General features: G+C 41.9%; 1 protein-coding gene across 10 annotated transcripts in view; it reads right to left on the minus strand.

Annotated features, from left to right (window-relative positions):
* MAST2 (microtubule associated serine/threonine kinase 2) overlaps positions 1 to 14998 on the minus strand; it is a 198834-nt gene that overhangs the window by 4396 nt on the left and 179440 nt on the right. For 9 of the 10 annotated variants that reach the window (XM_069788840.1, XM_069788839.1, XM_069788838.1 and 6 more), the window contains 9 exons: positions 14791 to 14913; positions 12424 to 12533; positions 9789 to 9943; positions 8410 to 8714; positions 5515 to 5730; positions 3480 to 3706; positions 1911 to 2033; positions 738 to 874; positions 320 to 507 (listed from right to left, as the gene is read on the minus strand). In XM_069788840.1, the coding sequence (XP_069644941.1) occupies positions 320 to 507; positions 738 to 874; positions 1911 to 2033; positions 3480 to 3706; positions 5515 to 5730; positions 8410 to 8714; positions 9789 to 9943; positions 12424 to 12533; positions 14791 to 14913 (1584 nt within the window). The remainder of the gene's footprint in view (positions 1 to 319; positions 508 to 737; positions 875 to 1910; positions 2034 to 3479; positions 3707 to 5514; positions 5731 to 8409; positions 8715 to 9788; positions 9944 to 12423; positions 12534 to 14790; positions 14914 to 14998) is intronic. The other variant, XM_069788842.1, reaches the window with a different exon arrangement.

Below are 14998 nucleotides of genomic sequence, written 5' to 3' on the forward strand. Positions count from 1 at the left end.
GAACTACTATAGAAAATGTGTCAAACTGCTACAAAAACATTGCAACTTACAATACACATTTGCATCAAAGTGAAAGGATGCTGTAGTACAGCAAATGCATTCTTAAAAGGATGTATGGATTTTCATTTTTAAATGAATCAATGAATGAGGATACATCCATCGTTAAGGTAATTGATATCACAGCTGTCATTTTACTTCACAAACAGACCTACTACCTGCTGCTGTGTATTTTACTTCAAAAATTAATCAATAAGCAAAAATCTTCCCCAAGTTTTTTCTGTTTGTGTGGATTTTGGTTTTGTTTTGTTTCTTTTTTTACCTGAGTGTACAGACTCGGGAGTGGATCTGTAACTCTGTGTTGGTGACCGAGGAGACAGGTTGTGAGTTGGAGAGCCAGGCACACTTTCTCCAGAAGACAGAGAGCGGTTTAGTGAAGATAAACTCCGGCTGGTGTGAAGTAGTGATGCTTGTTTAGTGATCTTCCTCAACAAAGAACTCTTCTTCTTACTGTGGAAGAGCATTCAAAAGTTGTTTACAAGCCCAAATGATTTATTTACCTTTATTGGCATATTTCAGTCAATTTTATGGCACAGTTAAAGAGAAAAAGAAAACAGAAAGAAAAAAAGAACTAAAGGATGTACCTGCTGATATACATCATCTGCAAATTGATTGGACAAGAGCTCTCTTACATTATCTTGGCTACCATTTAATTTTCACAGAGAAACACCAAAACGAACCTTTCCTGACCATCCTTAGTTTTGCTCTTCTTGTTCCTACGAGCCATCTTGGATTTGTAGCTGGCTTTTCGAGCTGGACCAACTTTGATGGATGTGTTCTCAAATGGTGTGGTGGAGATGGACACTTTATTTCCACTCTGTCAGAAACAAGACACATGAGACATTGCTTAATGCTTAAAACGTGGCTATTTGAAGCAGATCTGCAGGCTAAGCAGGTAGGCTGCTAGTTTATTGCTGCCTGCCATTTTGTAATCCTTTGTCAAACTCCATTGTCCCCTTTGCACTTCCACCTATCATTTTTTAAGGAATTGCTGAGAGAGAGCCCTTTAGTCAGGCTTTCACAAATTATTAGCTCAGATCCCAGCTGGCAGGTAAAGCTTCCCAGAGCAGATAGAACACAGCATCTGACCTCTCCCATTGAGATCCCAACTGCCTCAAGTTGATACATGTAATACTTGGAAACTTGAACAAAGTGATATTCCGTCACCAATCCTATTGCCAGTGCTCTGACTGATGGCAGATGCGAGCATATAATTTATCTATCACGATGAATCTGCAACACAGAGCATGGCTTTGTCTCACTCATCTTAAAAAAAGTAAAAAAAATCCTGATTGCTCCTCTATTTGCAATCCCAAACACTTCTGTCTCTTGGAATGGTCCAAAACTTTAGGTTTTATTTCCATAAATGGATTCAGCTCAGAGAAGGTATCAAAATGCAAGTCATTTAACTGGATAATTTTAAGACCAACCATTACAAAGCTGCTTTTAAATACCACTAGGAATAATCCTTGAGAAAGCAGTATTAAGAGCTAATACCATTAGCACAGCCTAAGGGCAAAAAATAAAAGTAATTTGGAAAATTTTTAAGGTATTTGTTTCTTAAAGTGATGTTTGAGGAAAGGTATACCTAAATCTTATTAACCTTTGTCTCTACTGCTGATAAAAATGTACCTGACAGGTCCTTATTTCTCACACAAAATATCTGAGTTCAGCTTAAATTACATGCAGAATTTTTGGAGATTTAGGGATCAAGCTGCAGCAAAGAGCTTTTGCAAAACAAGGGCCAGGTGCTGTGTACATACTTGTATTTCAGACAATGCCAATTAGATACCTACGGCATTTTAAACAAGCTGGCTCATATTTTTCAAAATGTTACAGTGCTGAGCCCTTACCTTCAGAATCAGCTCCACCACTTCTGTGTGCACCAGTCCATGGACCGGCTCCCCATTGACATGGGTTATCAGATCCCCTTCACGCAGACCTGCTTCATTCGCTGGACCGCCTTCCTCCACGTGCTGGCAACGAGAAGGGGATGACTGATTTGAGAAGAGGAATGTACAAGATCTCCGGCCAGATCAGACTCAAAGCCCATCCATCTCATCTCTTGCTGCAGCCAGCATCAGCTGCTTCAGAGAAGAGTGAAAGAAACCACTGACTGGCACAGCCAAGCACAAAAATCTGCACTCTTCCACTCCTCCCCCAGCATCCTGCCCATCTTCTCCTGATCCAAGGCAGCCAGGATGGTTAAGCTCCTCCCAAAGCAAAAGGCTTAACACATTTCCACTTCCAAAAATTTTCACCACTCGGGAATGTTAACTAGATACTCTTGATTTCCGGACAAGCATTCAATCTTTTTCAATTTCTTTGCCATTCCAAATCCAGCATCCTTCCGTGTACATGCTGGAACCCAAGGTGGCCAACAGACTTTCTTTCTCCACTTTCCATCCTTTATTAACCTATCCAACATCAGATCTTTTCCCCCATGAACACATTGCCTTTCCCCATCACTGTTCGGAAAGGTAAGCCTCCTTTACAGTGAGGAGGCAGATACGCTTGAGAATGCTGCAACTCTCCCTCTAGCCAGAAAAGATGACAAATCAGTATCTTGGTAAAGTCAGCACTTTTCAAAGAAAGCAGAGAGGAGCAAAGGAAAAATGCAGCCTCAGATTATTTTTCTAGATAAGAATGAGTGTTAAATAATGACGAAAGCATATGAAGTCCAAATTGTCTAATGAACACAGAGATATAAAGAAAAGAATGAACCACCTTTACCCTGACTCCCTTCTCCCTAACTACACAATTCAAACAACACTGCTTCAGGGAACAGATCATTCCTAGAAGTCATATATGTTAACAAAAAAGGAACACAGAGATCAAGTACCAGAAATAATGGGAAGGAAGAGATACAGACGTGGAAAGCAGACCTTTTAGCATAGCACACAGCTAAGCCAAGAGCTAAATCCCTAGGCAATCAGCATAGCAGCAGTGATGCTTTAAGGCTTGTAATCAATTCCAAGCAACTGCTTGGAAAACCCCAGCAGACTGAATTGATCAGAAGCAGGCTATAATCACTAACACAGGTCTGAATAAATTAGCTACAAGTGGCACTCATGCAACAAGCCAAAAAAAAAGGAAAGAGGGTATGTACACAGAAACATGCTTTAAAGTATGTGCTACAGGTGAAAGAAGGTGGATTCATGTAACCAGGGAAGAAAGAAGGGAAGAAAGGTTGCTGTGGTTCTGTGATGGGCTTGAAAACTGCTACAGGTAAAACCCAAAGTGCTTTTATTTATTTATTTACTTATTAAGGGTTTCCCCCACACTAAAAAGATAACTTTGGGTCCGGATAAGGAGACAGAAAACAGGGTGGCAAAATACAATTTATAAAGCTAAATCCCACAACCCCAGCTAAATGCATTTCTGGCCCCAAGGGTACTCTTTTTAGAAAAGCAGAGACATACCCAGACCATGTGATGCACAGTGTAGATATCACTGTCACCCATATAGACGCGAATGGCACGGAGAGTGAAACCATATTTCTTTCCAGCCCGATGGATGATGATTGGTGGTTTCAGGTTTGCGATAGCAGGAGAAAAGTCGCGGCTGGGTGAGGAGTCCCTCGAAGATGGGTTGGAGGATAGAGAATGAGGTGACATTGGACTGGCCAATGGAGAACACGTGTGGTGATCTACAGTGATGACACAAAGGTGGGCAAAGATTAGGAAACCAGGCCTCCAAAAGAGAGAAAATTCTTGTTAGAGAACAGCTAGGAAACCGTCTCTCCCAATGCTCTTAAAGCTGGTGGTCTTCACCAGAGCTGGGTTTGCCTGCAGCTTCAATTCATTCATGCTTCGAAATACAAAAATCAGCAGAGTTTCCATAAAGCACATTGGAGGTGTGTATTTAATACAGCAGCACTGCTCGCCTAGGATTATGGTTGGGTCACAGTGTTTACTACTTCTCTTTCAGGGATTTACAACCCATCATAAGCATTTGCTCTAGGCACAATCCTGGAACACCCCATTTCGAGGTTATGATATATTATCCTCCTCCAAAAGATCAGATAGTCTCTAGATCTTGGTGCGAGTTACATGTTAGTGCTGAGATAAATCAAAATCAGTTAGTATTAACACAAAAAAACCCAGTAGGCAATCAGACAGCAACTATATCTAGATAGTTTTGGTAGTGTTTTAAATTTACAGGGGCAAAAATATTTAACCCTAAAAAATTAGCTACTGCAGGGACTTTGCTACTGAAAAACACCACCACAAGTGTATTTTAGAGTACGTTTCCCAAACGAACAGCCGAGGGCTGGGCTATCGGCTAAACTATCTGACTCTGCTTGCTAGTGGAACAACATCCACTTTTAAAAATACAAAGCAAATACAGAACTCTCATTTTAAAGTGAAGCTGGTAACATTAGTAAAATAAACCCAAAGAGCAGGAATATTAAATGCAGCTGTAAAAGGTAATCACTAATCCATTAAGAAACACCTGCTGAATTGCGCCCAGCACATATTTACCTGGCAGACGAGAGCAGCTCTGGAGGAACCTTTGCTGGGTGATTAAATACGCATTTCAGAGATTTTCATGAGGGAGTTTGTAGTTCTAAAAGCAACCAATGCCCAAACCACAAGAAATGTAACGTGCATCGCCATGACGGTGCCAAGAAGCAGTTGCATACCTGCCTCCAGCTCCCTGGCTGAGGGGCAGGCAGGCATTGCTCTGCCAGCAGGTTCTGCTGGGTTGGCAGTCATGGCCCAGCTGCAATACCCTGCTCCCATCTAGGCAGGAACAGGTACAGCCCTGGAAATACAGCATGGTCTTATCCTCTGCAAAGAGGGAGAAAGTCCTTGTGGGGAGAGCCTCCTGCTGAACCAGTCTGTCATAGCTTGGCATGGTTGGGCTGTTCACTAGAAGTTACCACCTGGCATTAGGAATTGTCAAGGTCTGGCTCTGCTTGGAGACAGAGCCGGGCCAACAAGGCAAGCTATTCAGCATTGACTGACTTTGTGAGTTACTTACACCACTGAATTCTTAAACACTCGATCTCAACCAAGTTATCTGGAGTTACTGAAACCTCCCAGTGCATGAACGCATCACATTCAGTTCCCAAACAGCGCCGCAGTTAGCATGTGACCCCCCAAAAATAGTACCTTGAGGGTTAAAATCATTCGGAGTCTCTATACCTCCTTGCTGCACCGCTGTCTAAAGACCAGCTAGGAGCCAGTTGAAACAAAACTAGGGAAAGAATAAGGCCCAGCTGCCATTTGCAGAAGCTGCAGTCAGACCACACACACAATGCTCTTGTCTGTGGCAAAGCAGTATTCATTATCCTGCCGAGTAGTAAATATTAAACCGATTGTAAAAGTTAGATCTCTCCCCTCCTGCCAGCAAGGACATTATTCCAGGAGAGCGAAGGGGGAGGATCTGTCTGCAGACCTTTTGTTTAGTGCTTGCAGATTCTGACAATGCCTCACCCGAGGCATTTCTTACCTGAGGGAATCAGGAGAGACAAGGCAGTAGCGGATGCTGATTTAATCACTTTATTGACAGGTCTTGAGGTACGTTTCTCCCCTGATTCCCCAGAGAGCAACCTGTGTCGTGCCCGCCGCACTGCCAAATCGCTGATGGCTTTTGGAGTGGTAAAGTCTGGGCCTTCATTGCTATTACTGCGAGCTCGTGGATCAGAGAAATCTGCAGTGCTCCCAGCTACAGTTTAAATTAAAACAGATTAGAACCACAGGGAATTCCTAACAGTCTATTCCCCTACAGGCAAAATACATCAAATCAAAGTCATGTTTACATGAAGTCCAAGAGTAAATTTTCCTAAGAAGAAACCCCAGGGCTTGAATTTTTATTTACAGAAATGGTGTTATTCTGAATACAGAAAATTAGTGGCTTCTATTCTGTCAGAAAAGCTCGCTAATGAAATCACGTTGCTCAGTAGCAGTTACATGAATCCTAAAGCTGCGGTGCAGTTCTGCAGGCAAGCCATTTCAATGGGATTGTTCACAGATGAAAACAGGTTTATGGAAAGTGCTCTGTTTTTACAACCAGCAAGAACTGTCAATCTTTAAGTTAAAACTGCCTGTAACAGAAGACCCAGGTTCTACCGGAGTTGCATATAAAAAATCCACTTTAAGAGAATACTAAGGTACTAAAGTCAGGGAAAGTAAAAATGTGGATTGCAAAAACAACCTTAATTTGCCCCCTTCTGTGCACCATTGCAATTAGTCTTGAATTACTTAACCTGCTATAATTATACACAAAATGCAAAGTAATCTTGAAAATCAGACAGGGCATGCAACAATAGCAGATGCTGGGGGCTGGGGGTTGCTGTACTCAAGCTCAGTGCCTCAGTTCCCCATCTGATACCTTAAAGGAGCACTGTGAAAATACATTAATTAGAATTTACAAGGTGCTTAGAAATGAAAGTGGTGAGCATCACAGCAAGTCCACAAGGGAAATTAATCATTCTGTCTTCAAAAGCAAATTTTAAGCAGTATGCAATAAATAAAGCCTAAGGGCCACATTTTGAACAATGAGGACAGAACAAAACATTGATCATCGTTATTTAAGTGGGCACCACTGCTCTGCATACTAAGTAAAGCAGGAAGTACCATGAAAATAAAAATTCAAAGCACCCTTCCCATAGACCTCAGTACCAGATGCCTGTTCAACATTTAACAGCCACAGAGTTTCAAATAAGGCTCCCAGACAATGAGGAACCCAGAATCGGAGGCTGCGTGTGAAAAGGCTGCGATATACATTAAAGGAGCACTCCGAGACAGTGACAGGAATTAAATTCCTTTCTTGCAGTCCCCTGCCTCTGACTTAACTCTGTAGGCTGGGGACACTGAAGCAATGGTATCCCTGAATCCCATGCGACAGATTAAAGACTGCTCTAATGCATTAGGCTCAGGGGAGCAGGCTGCCCAGGGAAGCTTCATTTTTGTCTGTTTCAACTTGGAGATACTCAAATTTGCAATGAAAGTGTTCTTGCAATTTTAAATAGCATGTTTCTAGGCTTGTAGTATGCAATTGAGAAACTAAGGTTCCACTATAGCACCTATGTCATCCATGTATGTGGCAGCTTACTTCCTTCACTCCTACACCTTTTTCCATGGGTTAATGGAGTACACGATGGCAGCACCAGGCCTCTTCTGGGAGGATGAGCCATAGAGGAGAATGGGACAATTTTGAAGGAATTTCAGACTGGATTGCAGAAGAGCAATAATGAGATGTGGGGATCTTTAGCTTTACTCTAGTCTGGAGGCAAATTTCCTTGAAGGCATTTCCACCTTCTGCTGTCAATCCACCATCACATCTGCCCAGTGCCCTTCACCTTGTCCTTGTCCAGTCTTGCTGCCACTCTGACTCCTTGCTCAGTACCCCTTTCCTCTCCTTTCCATCCTCAGTGTATCCATGATTGCTTTGCCTGCTTGCTCTCAGTTTCTCCCAGCAACTTGTTTCTTATTTTCTTAGCCAGTTAGTCCTTGTTCTTCAACACTATAATCTAGTTCTTCCCCTAAATATGCCCTCCTTCTCAAATATTGTCTTGCCAACCTTCAATTCAACTTCCTTGCTCTCTTCCATTGGTCCAAATTTCCTTTTTTTCCTCCTTACTACTTCCCACCAGTTCCCAGCTCTGGCCTCCTCTGTTCTCGGAAACGGGCAGCTTCACCCTCTGCCCTCCTGGTGCCCTGAAAGGGGCAGGAGCCCAGCCCTGCACTGCGGCAGCCCAGGGCACCATCACAGGGAAGGTCCAGCTCAGCCCAGTGCTGGAGAATGGCCCCAGGACGGTCACAGCTTCTGAGAAGTCAGACACTGACTTCTAAGACCTGCTCTACTAAACTTAGGCTGCGCTTTTTTTAAGCCTGCAACTGGGCTAAATTTTGGGATATTTGGCTGAGACAGCAAGTAGCATGTCCCTGACACAAACCCCACTCCCCCAGCAAATTTCAAGTCTCTACTCCAAACCTTTTGGATAAATAAAACCATTGGAAGCAGGGATCTGTTAGTATGGCTGACACCCATATTCCCCAGCTCCAATTCAGCAGTGATCTGCTCTGAATAATGCTTAAAATAATGCTGCCACAGCTAGGCACCCAGTGGTTGTAATAAGGCATAGATCATATGGGTCTCAAGCATGAGAAGACCTTAATCAATTTTAAGTGACAGGACTGAAACGTAAGATGTAATTTTGAAGAGATTAAACCACTGATGCTATTTCAAAGGCAAGCACACCCACAAAGCTGTACTGAAATAACTACTTAGCATGAGACATTCACAACACCCAACATCCAGATCCACAGTTTTACAGTGTTAACGTCTGCAAGCTAACATGGCTTTCCTGGGGACCACGACACCATCACACTGAGCACGCACCTGTCAGCGTTGAGGCACTGCTGATGGCTGCGGAGGGGGTGGTGGGTCCACCATCACCTTCCAGCTGCAGCTCCTGCTCCACAGGCTGTTCTGGAATGGGCACCGGCAGCCCCTCCCGCGACTGCACAGCGGATAAGAGCATCCCTTCGGACTGCGGCCTTTTGAGAACAGTTCCCTCATCCTCAGTGGAGATGGCAAAACGGGGCATATCAAGAAGCCCTGAGCAGCGTCGGCGGACCGTCAAGGGTGGGCTGGAGTCACTCTCCGTGTGGGAGGATTCAGACATAGACAAGCGCTTACGCAGTCTAAGAGAAAAACCAAGACAGAGCCCTTCAATTAAGTTAGGGGGATAATGAACTTTAAATGGTGACAACAGCACACACCCCCAACTCGCACATCTGAAGCCAATTTAAGGCGAAGTTAGGAGACAAAGCTACATTGTTAGGACTTAAAACAGCAAAAGCTTGGGGTATCACCTGAGTTTAGATTTCCAATATATTCCATTGTTAAGCTTCTAAGAAAGGAAGGAATAAAACCAAAGAAAAATACAGTACAATGAATAGGATATTAAATATTATAAAAATCACAATTACAAAATGCAAATCATCATCCATGTTCCTTTTGGAATTAGATGATTTTTTTCTTTCAAAGTTGCTGTAAATTTGAAGCCAGGAAGGCCTAATGCAAGATGAGCGCGCATTAGTTAAGAGTGTAATCTATAAAATGTTGGGGTTTTTTTAATGGAGTCATACAGAATAGATCACAACCACATTTTATGATCTTTCCAATGCCAAACGTTAGTGTAAAAGCTTTACAGGAGTTGCACAAAATGAGAGATATCCCTTTTCTAAGGAAAGTTTGACAATTATTTCAGTAATGCGAGAAACACGGTGGGTATCCAAATTCTGGGTATTCATATATTTTACTGACATTTTTTATTAGAACACAAGAGTTTTTTGGATACTCCGAACTTTATACACTTTGGACTTTACTAATGGCTTCTCTAATTTGTGACAAATGGTAAAAATCTGGCAACACCAGACTTTTGATTCACTGATGTTTAAGAAAAAACTACTGTTGGTACATCTCTGATGTAACTAGTCTTTCCACAAATGAAAGCTTTACTGGAGGTTAGAATCCCTTTAAATTAATTTAAACTATTTGCTACAAATTTAGGAGATGTTAGTACTTAACTAGATACATTTAAGGACCATATCACTTCTACACATTCATTTTCAGCTATTTATTCCAGGCTTCACCTGTGGAAATACAACACACGAAGCATTCCTGACCTAACACTGGTCATGGAAAACTCTGGCACAGGTTGGTCTTTCTCAGATGCTATGTGAAACCAAAAGACTTAGTTCTGCAGAACTTACATTTCAGGAGACCCAATCACCCAGCTGCGGTCTCGACTCTTCAAGCCGCCAAGGCTATCCAGTCGGTCATCTTTTTCTTCACTCAGACTCCGTTTAGTTGGTGGTGGAGTCTTCCTCTCTTCGTGGATGGAAAGACGTTCCATGCTGCTGTACACCTGCATATAGCAAAAGACAGAGAAAACAAACCCACGTGGCCTTTTCTGATCAACGGGCATAATCTCTTCTCAAAATGGAAGATATTCCCTGAAAGTATGAACTTGGGAATGTTCTCTGGCTAAATAACACAGTGCGGATGTGACATGCTCAAAGTGTGCCAGGGAGGAGAGGAAAAAGGCAAGCTTCAGAAACACTAAACAAGCTTTTCTACAACAGCACCCAACACCTCTCCTCTGAAAACAGCCCAGAACACCACAGAAATACTAAGATTTTTTGAAACTACTTGATTTTTGTTTTTAATGATTCTCAAATCTAAGAGGATATATTGCTAAAGCAGGCTCCACAAGTCTTGAAGGCTAGCATCTGGATCCTGAAATCTTACTACACAAATTCAATTCAGTGATAGGCATCATGCTCATGACCCCATTTCATTATCGTCAGTCTATCAGCATTGCCCCAAGCTTATTTCAGAACAAAAAAGTCCTGCCCTCCTCAAGGAATCTACTATAATGCTGACAGCTTAATGAAAGTGCCTTTCTTGGTTTTACAGCCGTCTTTAAATAATTAAATGATTAAGCAAAAAAATCCATCCTTTTAAAACTACATTTGACTGTGGACCTAATTTACATAAGAAGAGATTAATGAAAATAATGTTATTAAAAATTCAGAGCATCAACAAGATAACTATTAATAAATCATATGGCTGAATTGTCAGACAAGAATTTCAAAATATAATGAGCTTTTTATGCCTCCCACATTACAAATGCTGTATAATTTTCCAGGTCTTAAAATAAATTCATTAAAAGTGAACTTTTTCTCTTTGTGGCAAAAACACTGAACCCTAAAGAAAAGCTTCAGTCTAACAGATGAATAATACTCATGGTGAGAAAAGGCAGAAAAAAGAAACCCTTACGTACTCATGAGAACTTTTTCAAAACCCCAACTAATCCTCAGGTCCAATTTTAAACATACTTTTGGTGATGCAAATCAGGAGCAACTCCAACAAATTAATGGTAACTGTTACTCAAACCACTGTAGCCCGGCTGAGGACAAAGAAGAACAAACTGGTGCTTCAAAACTGACTTCAGCAGCGGAAATCTGGAGGAACTGCCATGAAAAACTGCAATATCTTTCAGAGGCCCTAAGTAAAGTTCCTACTCCCATCTCATTAAGAAGAGGGAAATACAATTCATAGAGCAGGCTAATCTCAAAACGGCATTTATTCTCCCTTCTGCCCTTTCCCAAACATACTTTATTTTATCCAAGCTAACAGTGGAGTTGTACTACTTTGAAATATCCAGAATTCCAACTTTTTATTTCAGATCACCTGAGTAAGAATGAGAGACCTGCACAGACCTGAATCCAGAAAGCATGGCTAGAGGGGACCTCCTCAGGGCTCCCTGTCCATTTCCCTACCTCAAAGCAGAACCAGCTCTCTTGTAACACCTGACAGATGTTTCTCCAACCTGTTCTTAAAAGCTGCCAGAGATGGAAATTCTACGAATTCCCCAGGCAACCCATGCCAGTGCTCAATTATTGTTCAACATTGGAAACTTTTTCTTACCATCTACCCTATACCTCCTTTGTGCCCATCATTTCATATCAGTTCTGGGTAGAACAGGAAGACCAAAGTACTCCTTTTCTTCTAGCAGTTATGTATCTGGAAACACATTAGGTTTTATGTTTTGTAGATCTCGGATCATTCTTGTTGCCTTCCTCTGGAGTCTCTTTTACTGGTCCATGTTTATTTTCAAGAATGTTGCCCAGAACAGGACAGAGTACCCCAGCTATGGCCTTCCTACTGCTAAGCAGATGGAAAGGATTTCTTCATTTGCCTTGCAGAAAATATTCATGCTTTCCCAGTATGGTAGCTGCCTTTTTGCTTCAGTAATTTGGCACATCTCACAATGCACTGTATGCCCAGATCCTTCTCTGAAATTGTCACCTCGCCTTTTGTTCCTCAGGCTGTATTAGAGACAATGAACAACAGCACAGGTGTAAACTTCACTTGTGCTAGTACTGCATGGGATCCCTTTGATTTTAGACCATTATTCCAAAATGTCAGAATCAATTTTCATCCTAATACCACCTTGTCACCTACAGGAAGACCCTTTCAGAATGACACTGTTCAAAGCAAATAAGCTTTGGACACTTCCTATGCCAGCATCCAAGTCATTAGTAAAAATATCAAACTGTATCAGATGCAGAAGAGACCTCCACAGTACCCTGCATATTAGTGAAACATTAAGAAATACAAAATCTCACTCTCCAATTATTCTGGTACTCACACTCACCTTCTAACAGGCCACAAACTATCACAGAATAAACAACATATACAGTTTTTTCTTTCCTTAGTGAACACTGAACACTATGCAACTCCCACATATCATCTGCATGATTAAAATCTACCCCATACGAAGCAATGAAACTGTGTTTGTCTCAACACTTGTTTTCTTTCAACAAGCTAGCATGCTCCTACCTTGCTGAACCTCGGCGAGCAGGAGGAAAACTGACGAATTTCCACGTGATCATCATCATTAGTGTCCTCCTCTTCTTCCGAATCCAGGTGTTGGTATCGTTCTGAACGGGCTGTGAACAAGACGTGGCACATTTCATCAGTGCAGGGAGTGTTGATAACTCGCACCTAAAGCATTCCTACTTGTCTGCTTACAAAGAACTTTGAGTGTTCATATACCATGCAGGGTATTTTCCTTAATACTGAAACATACCCAGCCAGTTTTGCTCATCCTGTACAATTCGCAGTGAAGAATACCTCCTTCCTACTGAATTTATCTTATATTATCAGCTATAATATATTCTAAAAGCAGCTGATACTCAGCAGGTCTCTAATCCTGCAGACCCTTCACGGTAGGGGTATTTCCTCCCTACAGCAAACAATCACATGGAAGGAAACACGGAAACAATTCACTGTCCCAAGTTCCAATAAACAGCCTTATGATTGTACAAAGTCTCTCCTGCATACATACATACAAGCCTTCTTTAAAAAATAAAAATATTTATCACCCCCAAATATTTCCTCTTCTCCCTCCTACAAGTAGAAAAAGGATTAGATTTTGTGAAAGAAAATGGGCAAGCAGCCAATATGCAAAGCTATTTTTTAATGCAAAAATCAAAACTGCCTCCAAAGAGATTTTGTGCCTTGACATTTGCAGCACTGGATTTCTAAGCTAGCCACATTGGATTTTGTGGGGCAGGCATTAATAAGTTTGGCTACAGAAAGCTGATAGCTATCCTGAGCCAAATTTGCTGCACTGTATCAGCCAGAAAGCTACTTTCATAAATTCTAAAATTTTCTGCATTAGGGTTTATAACAGCAACACCAACTCTTATCAGTGTCTATGTGAGATATTTCCTGACATGAGAATTCCCGCCTTTATAAAGGACTCACTTCAAAGTCACCGTGATAACCTGCTGAGCATGCCTGGGCACTTGGAGAGTTTGCCATCATTCCTACTTGACAGACCCAGTGATTTGCACCACTGAACATAACGTCGTCCTTGTACCCATCAGGATCCACTCATGGCTGCTGTACTGCACCTCTCCCAATCACTGACCCAATTCAGTGACCAGAGCTCAAGCTTCAATGTCTGGTAAGTCCCATTAGCGGTGGGAACACACCGCCACTTCGGTTTCTACATGTATGTTGTACCAATACAGCCTCAATACATGCAAAACGCACCTCAGCCCCCTCTGCACAGCTTGACTCAAATTGTTCTCTGCAGCAAGTACATGGAGATTTCTCAATCTATTTCTTTCTCCATCCTACCCCTCCATCCAAACCCTAGCCTAAAAGCCTCTTCCCCAAACTGGAAGAGCACTATCTAAATAGGATCGCTGCTTTTGCAGCGTGGCAGCCAAGGGGCTGAAAGCAGGCTGCTCTCTCCCTCCCCTTCACCCTGAGCAAAGCACAGGAGCAGAGAAAAAAATGTGCTTCATATGCAGTCAGTGAGTCCCATGGCCCTGGGGGAAGGATGGAAGAGATTCCATTGAAGTAGGGCAGAAATTTCCATAGCTCAGGAAACTGAAATAGCCCAGTATCATCCTGTGCTGCAGCTGGAGTGGGGGAGAGACCCCCCTGACCAGTGACAAGCCCAAGCCCTTTCCACCTGCTCAGCTCCCCAGGTCAAATGAGAAAAGCTAGGGAGCGAAGGCTCTGGGGACAGAGACCTCTCCATCCCTCACATGACGCTTCTCCCTTCTCTTCCAAGAGCACCAGCTCTGTCTGCTGCTTATCTGGAAATACCAGGAATCTTACATAGCATTGATACCATGGCAGTTCCCAGACATTTATACACACCAGACAGGCACTTCACTTCATATCTCATCAGAGTTAATGCTACTAAAATAAGGTGATACACTTGCAGTGAAAATGATTTAAATTACTTAAAATCTCTAAAGAATTTTCCCTACATACTTGTCTTCAAGGTTTAGAGTTTGGATTTTTAAAAAAAAAAATTTATTGGCTGAAAACAGTCACTAGGGAAAGATAATATTGCTCAAAAACTCAAGGAAGTTGGATTTACCAAATGATTTGAAAGTACTATAATAAACGCAGCATAACAACTGCAGCACCTCTCACTGCAGGGCCATGGCTGGCAGGACCACAGGCACCAGTGAAAGGCCAATTGACTTCATCAGCAACACTTTTTTATTTAAAATTAATTTGCTTTCAAAGAAACCTTACTTAGCATTCAATGGAAACTTTTTAAAGCAATTTCCATCAAGTGTTTTATTTAATTTCCAACAATGACTTATCTCTAACAATTTCAAAAATGAAATATGCACAAAAAATATGATGCCATTCAGGCTGAATCTTTAGTCTTACTGTCAAAATAGCTTGTGTCATCCTCAGATTCCAACTGTGGGATGAATTCAGCTTTCTGCCGAAGTAATCCATTCCAGTCCAAATCTTTAAAGAACCGATGCTGTTTCACTTCAAAGGCACTACCTGAAATAAGCATCTTTTATTACAGAGTACTTCTTTCAGCATTTGCATAACAAGAAAAACAAACCCTAAAAATATCACGAGCCTA

The sequence above is a fragment of the Haliaeetus albicilla genome, chromosome 8 (assembly GCF_947461875.1).
Source record: "Haliaeetus albicilla chromosome 8, bHalAlb1.1, whole genome shotgun sequence".
Lineage (NCBI taxonomy): Eukaryota > Metazoa > Chordata > Aves > Accipitriformes > Accipitridae > Haliaeetus > Haliaeetus albicilla.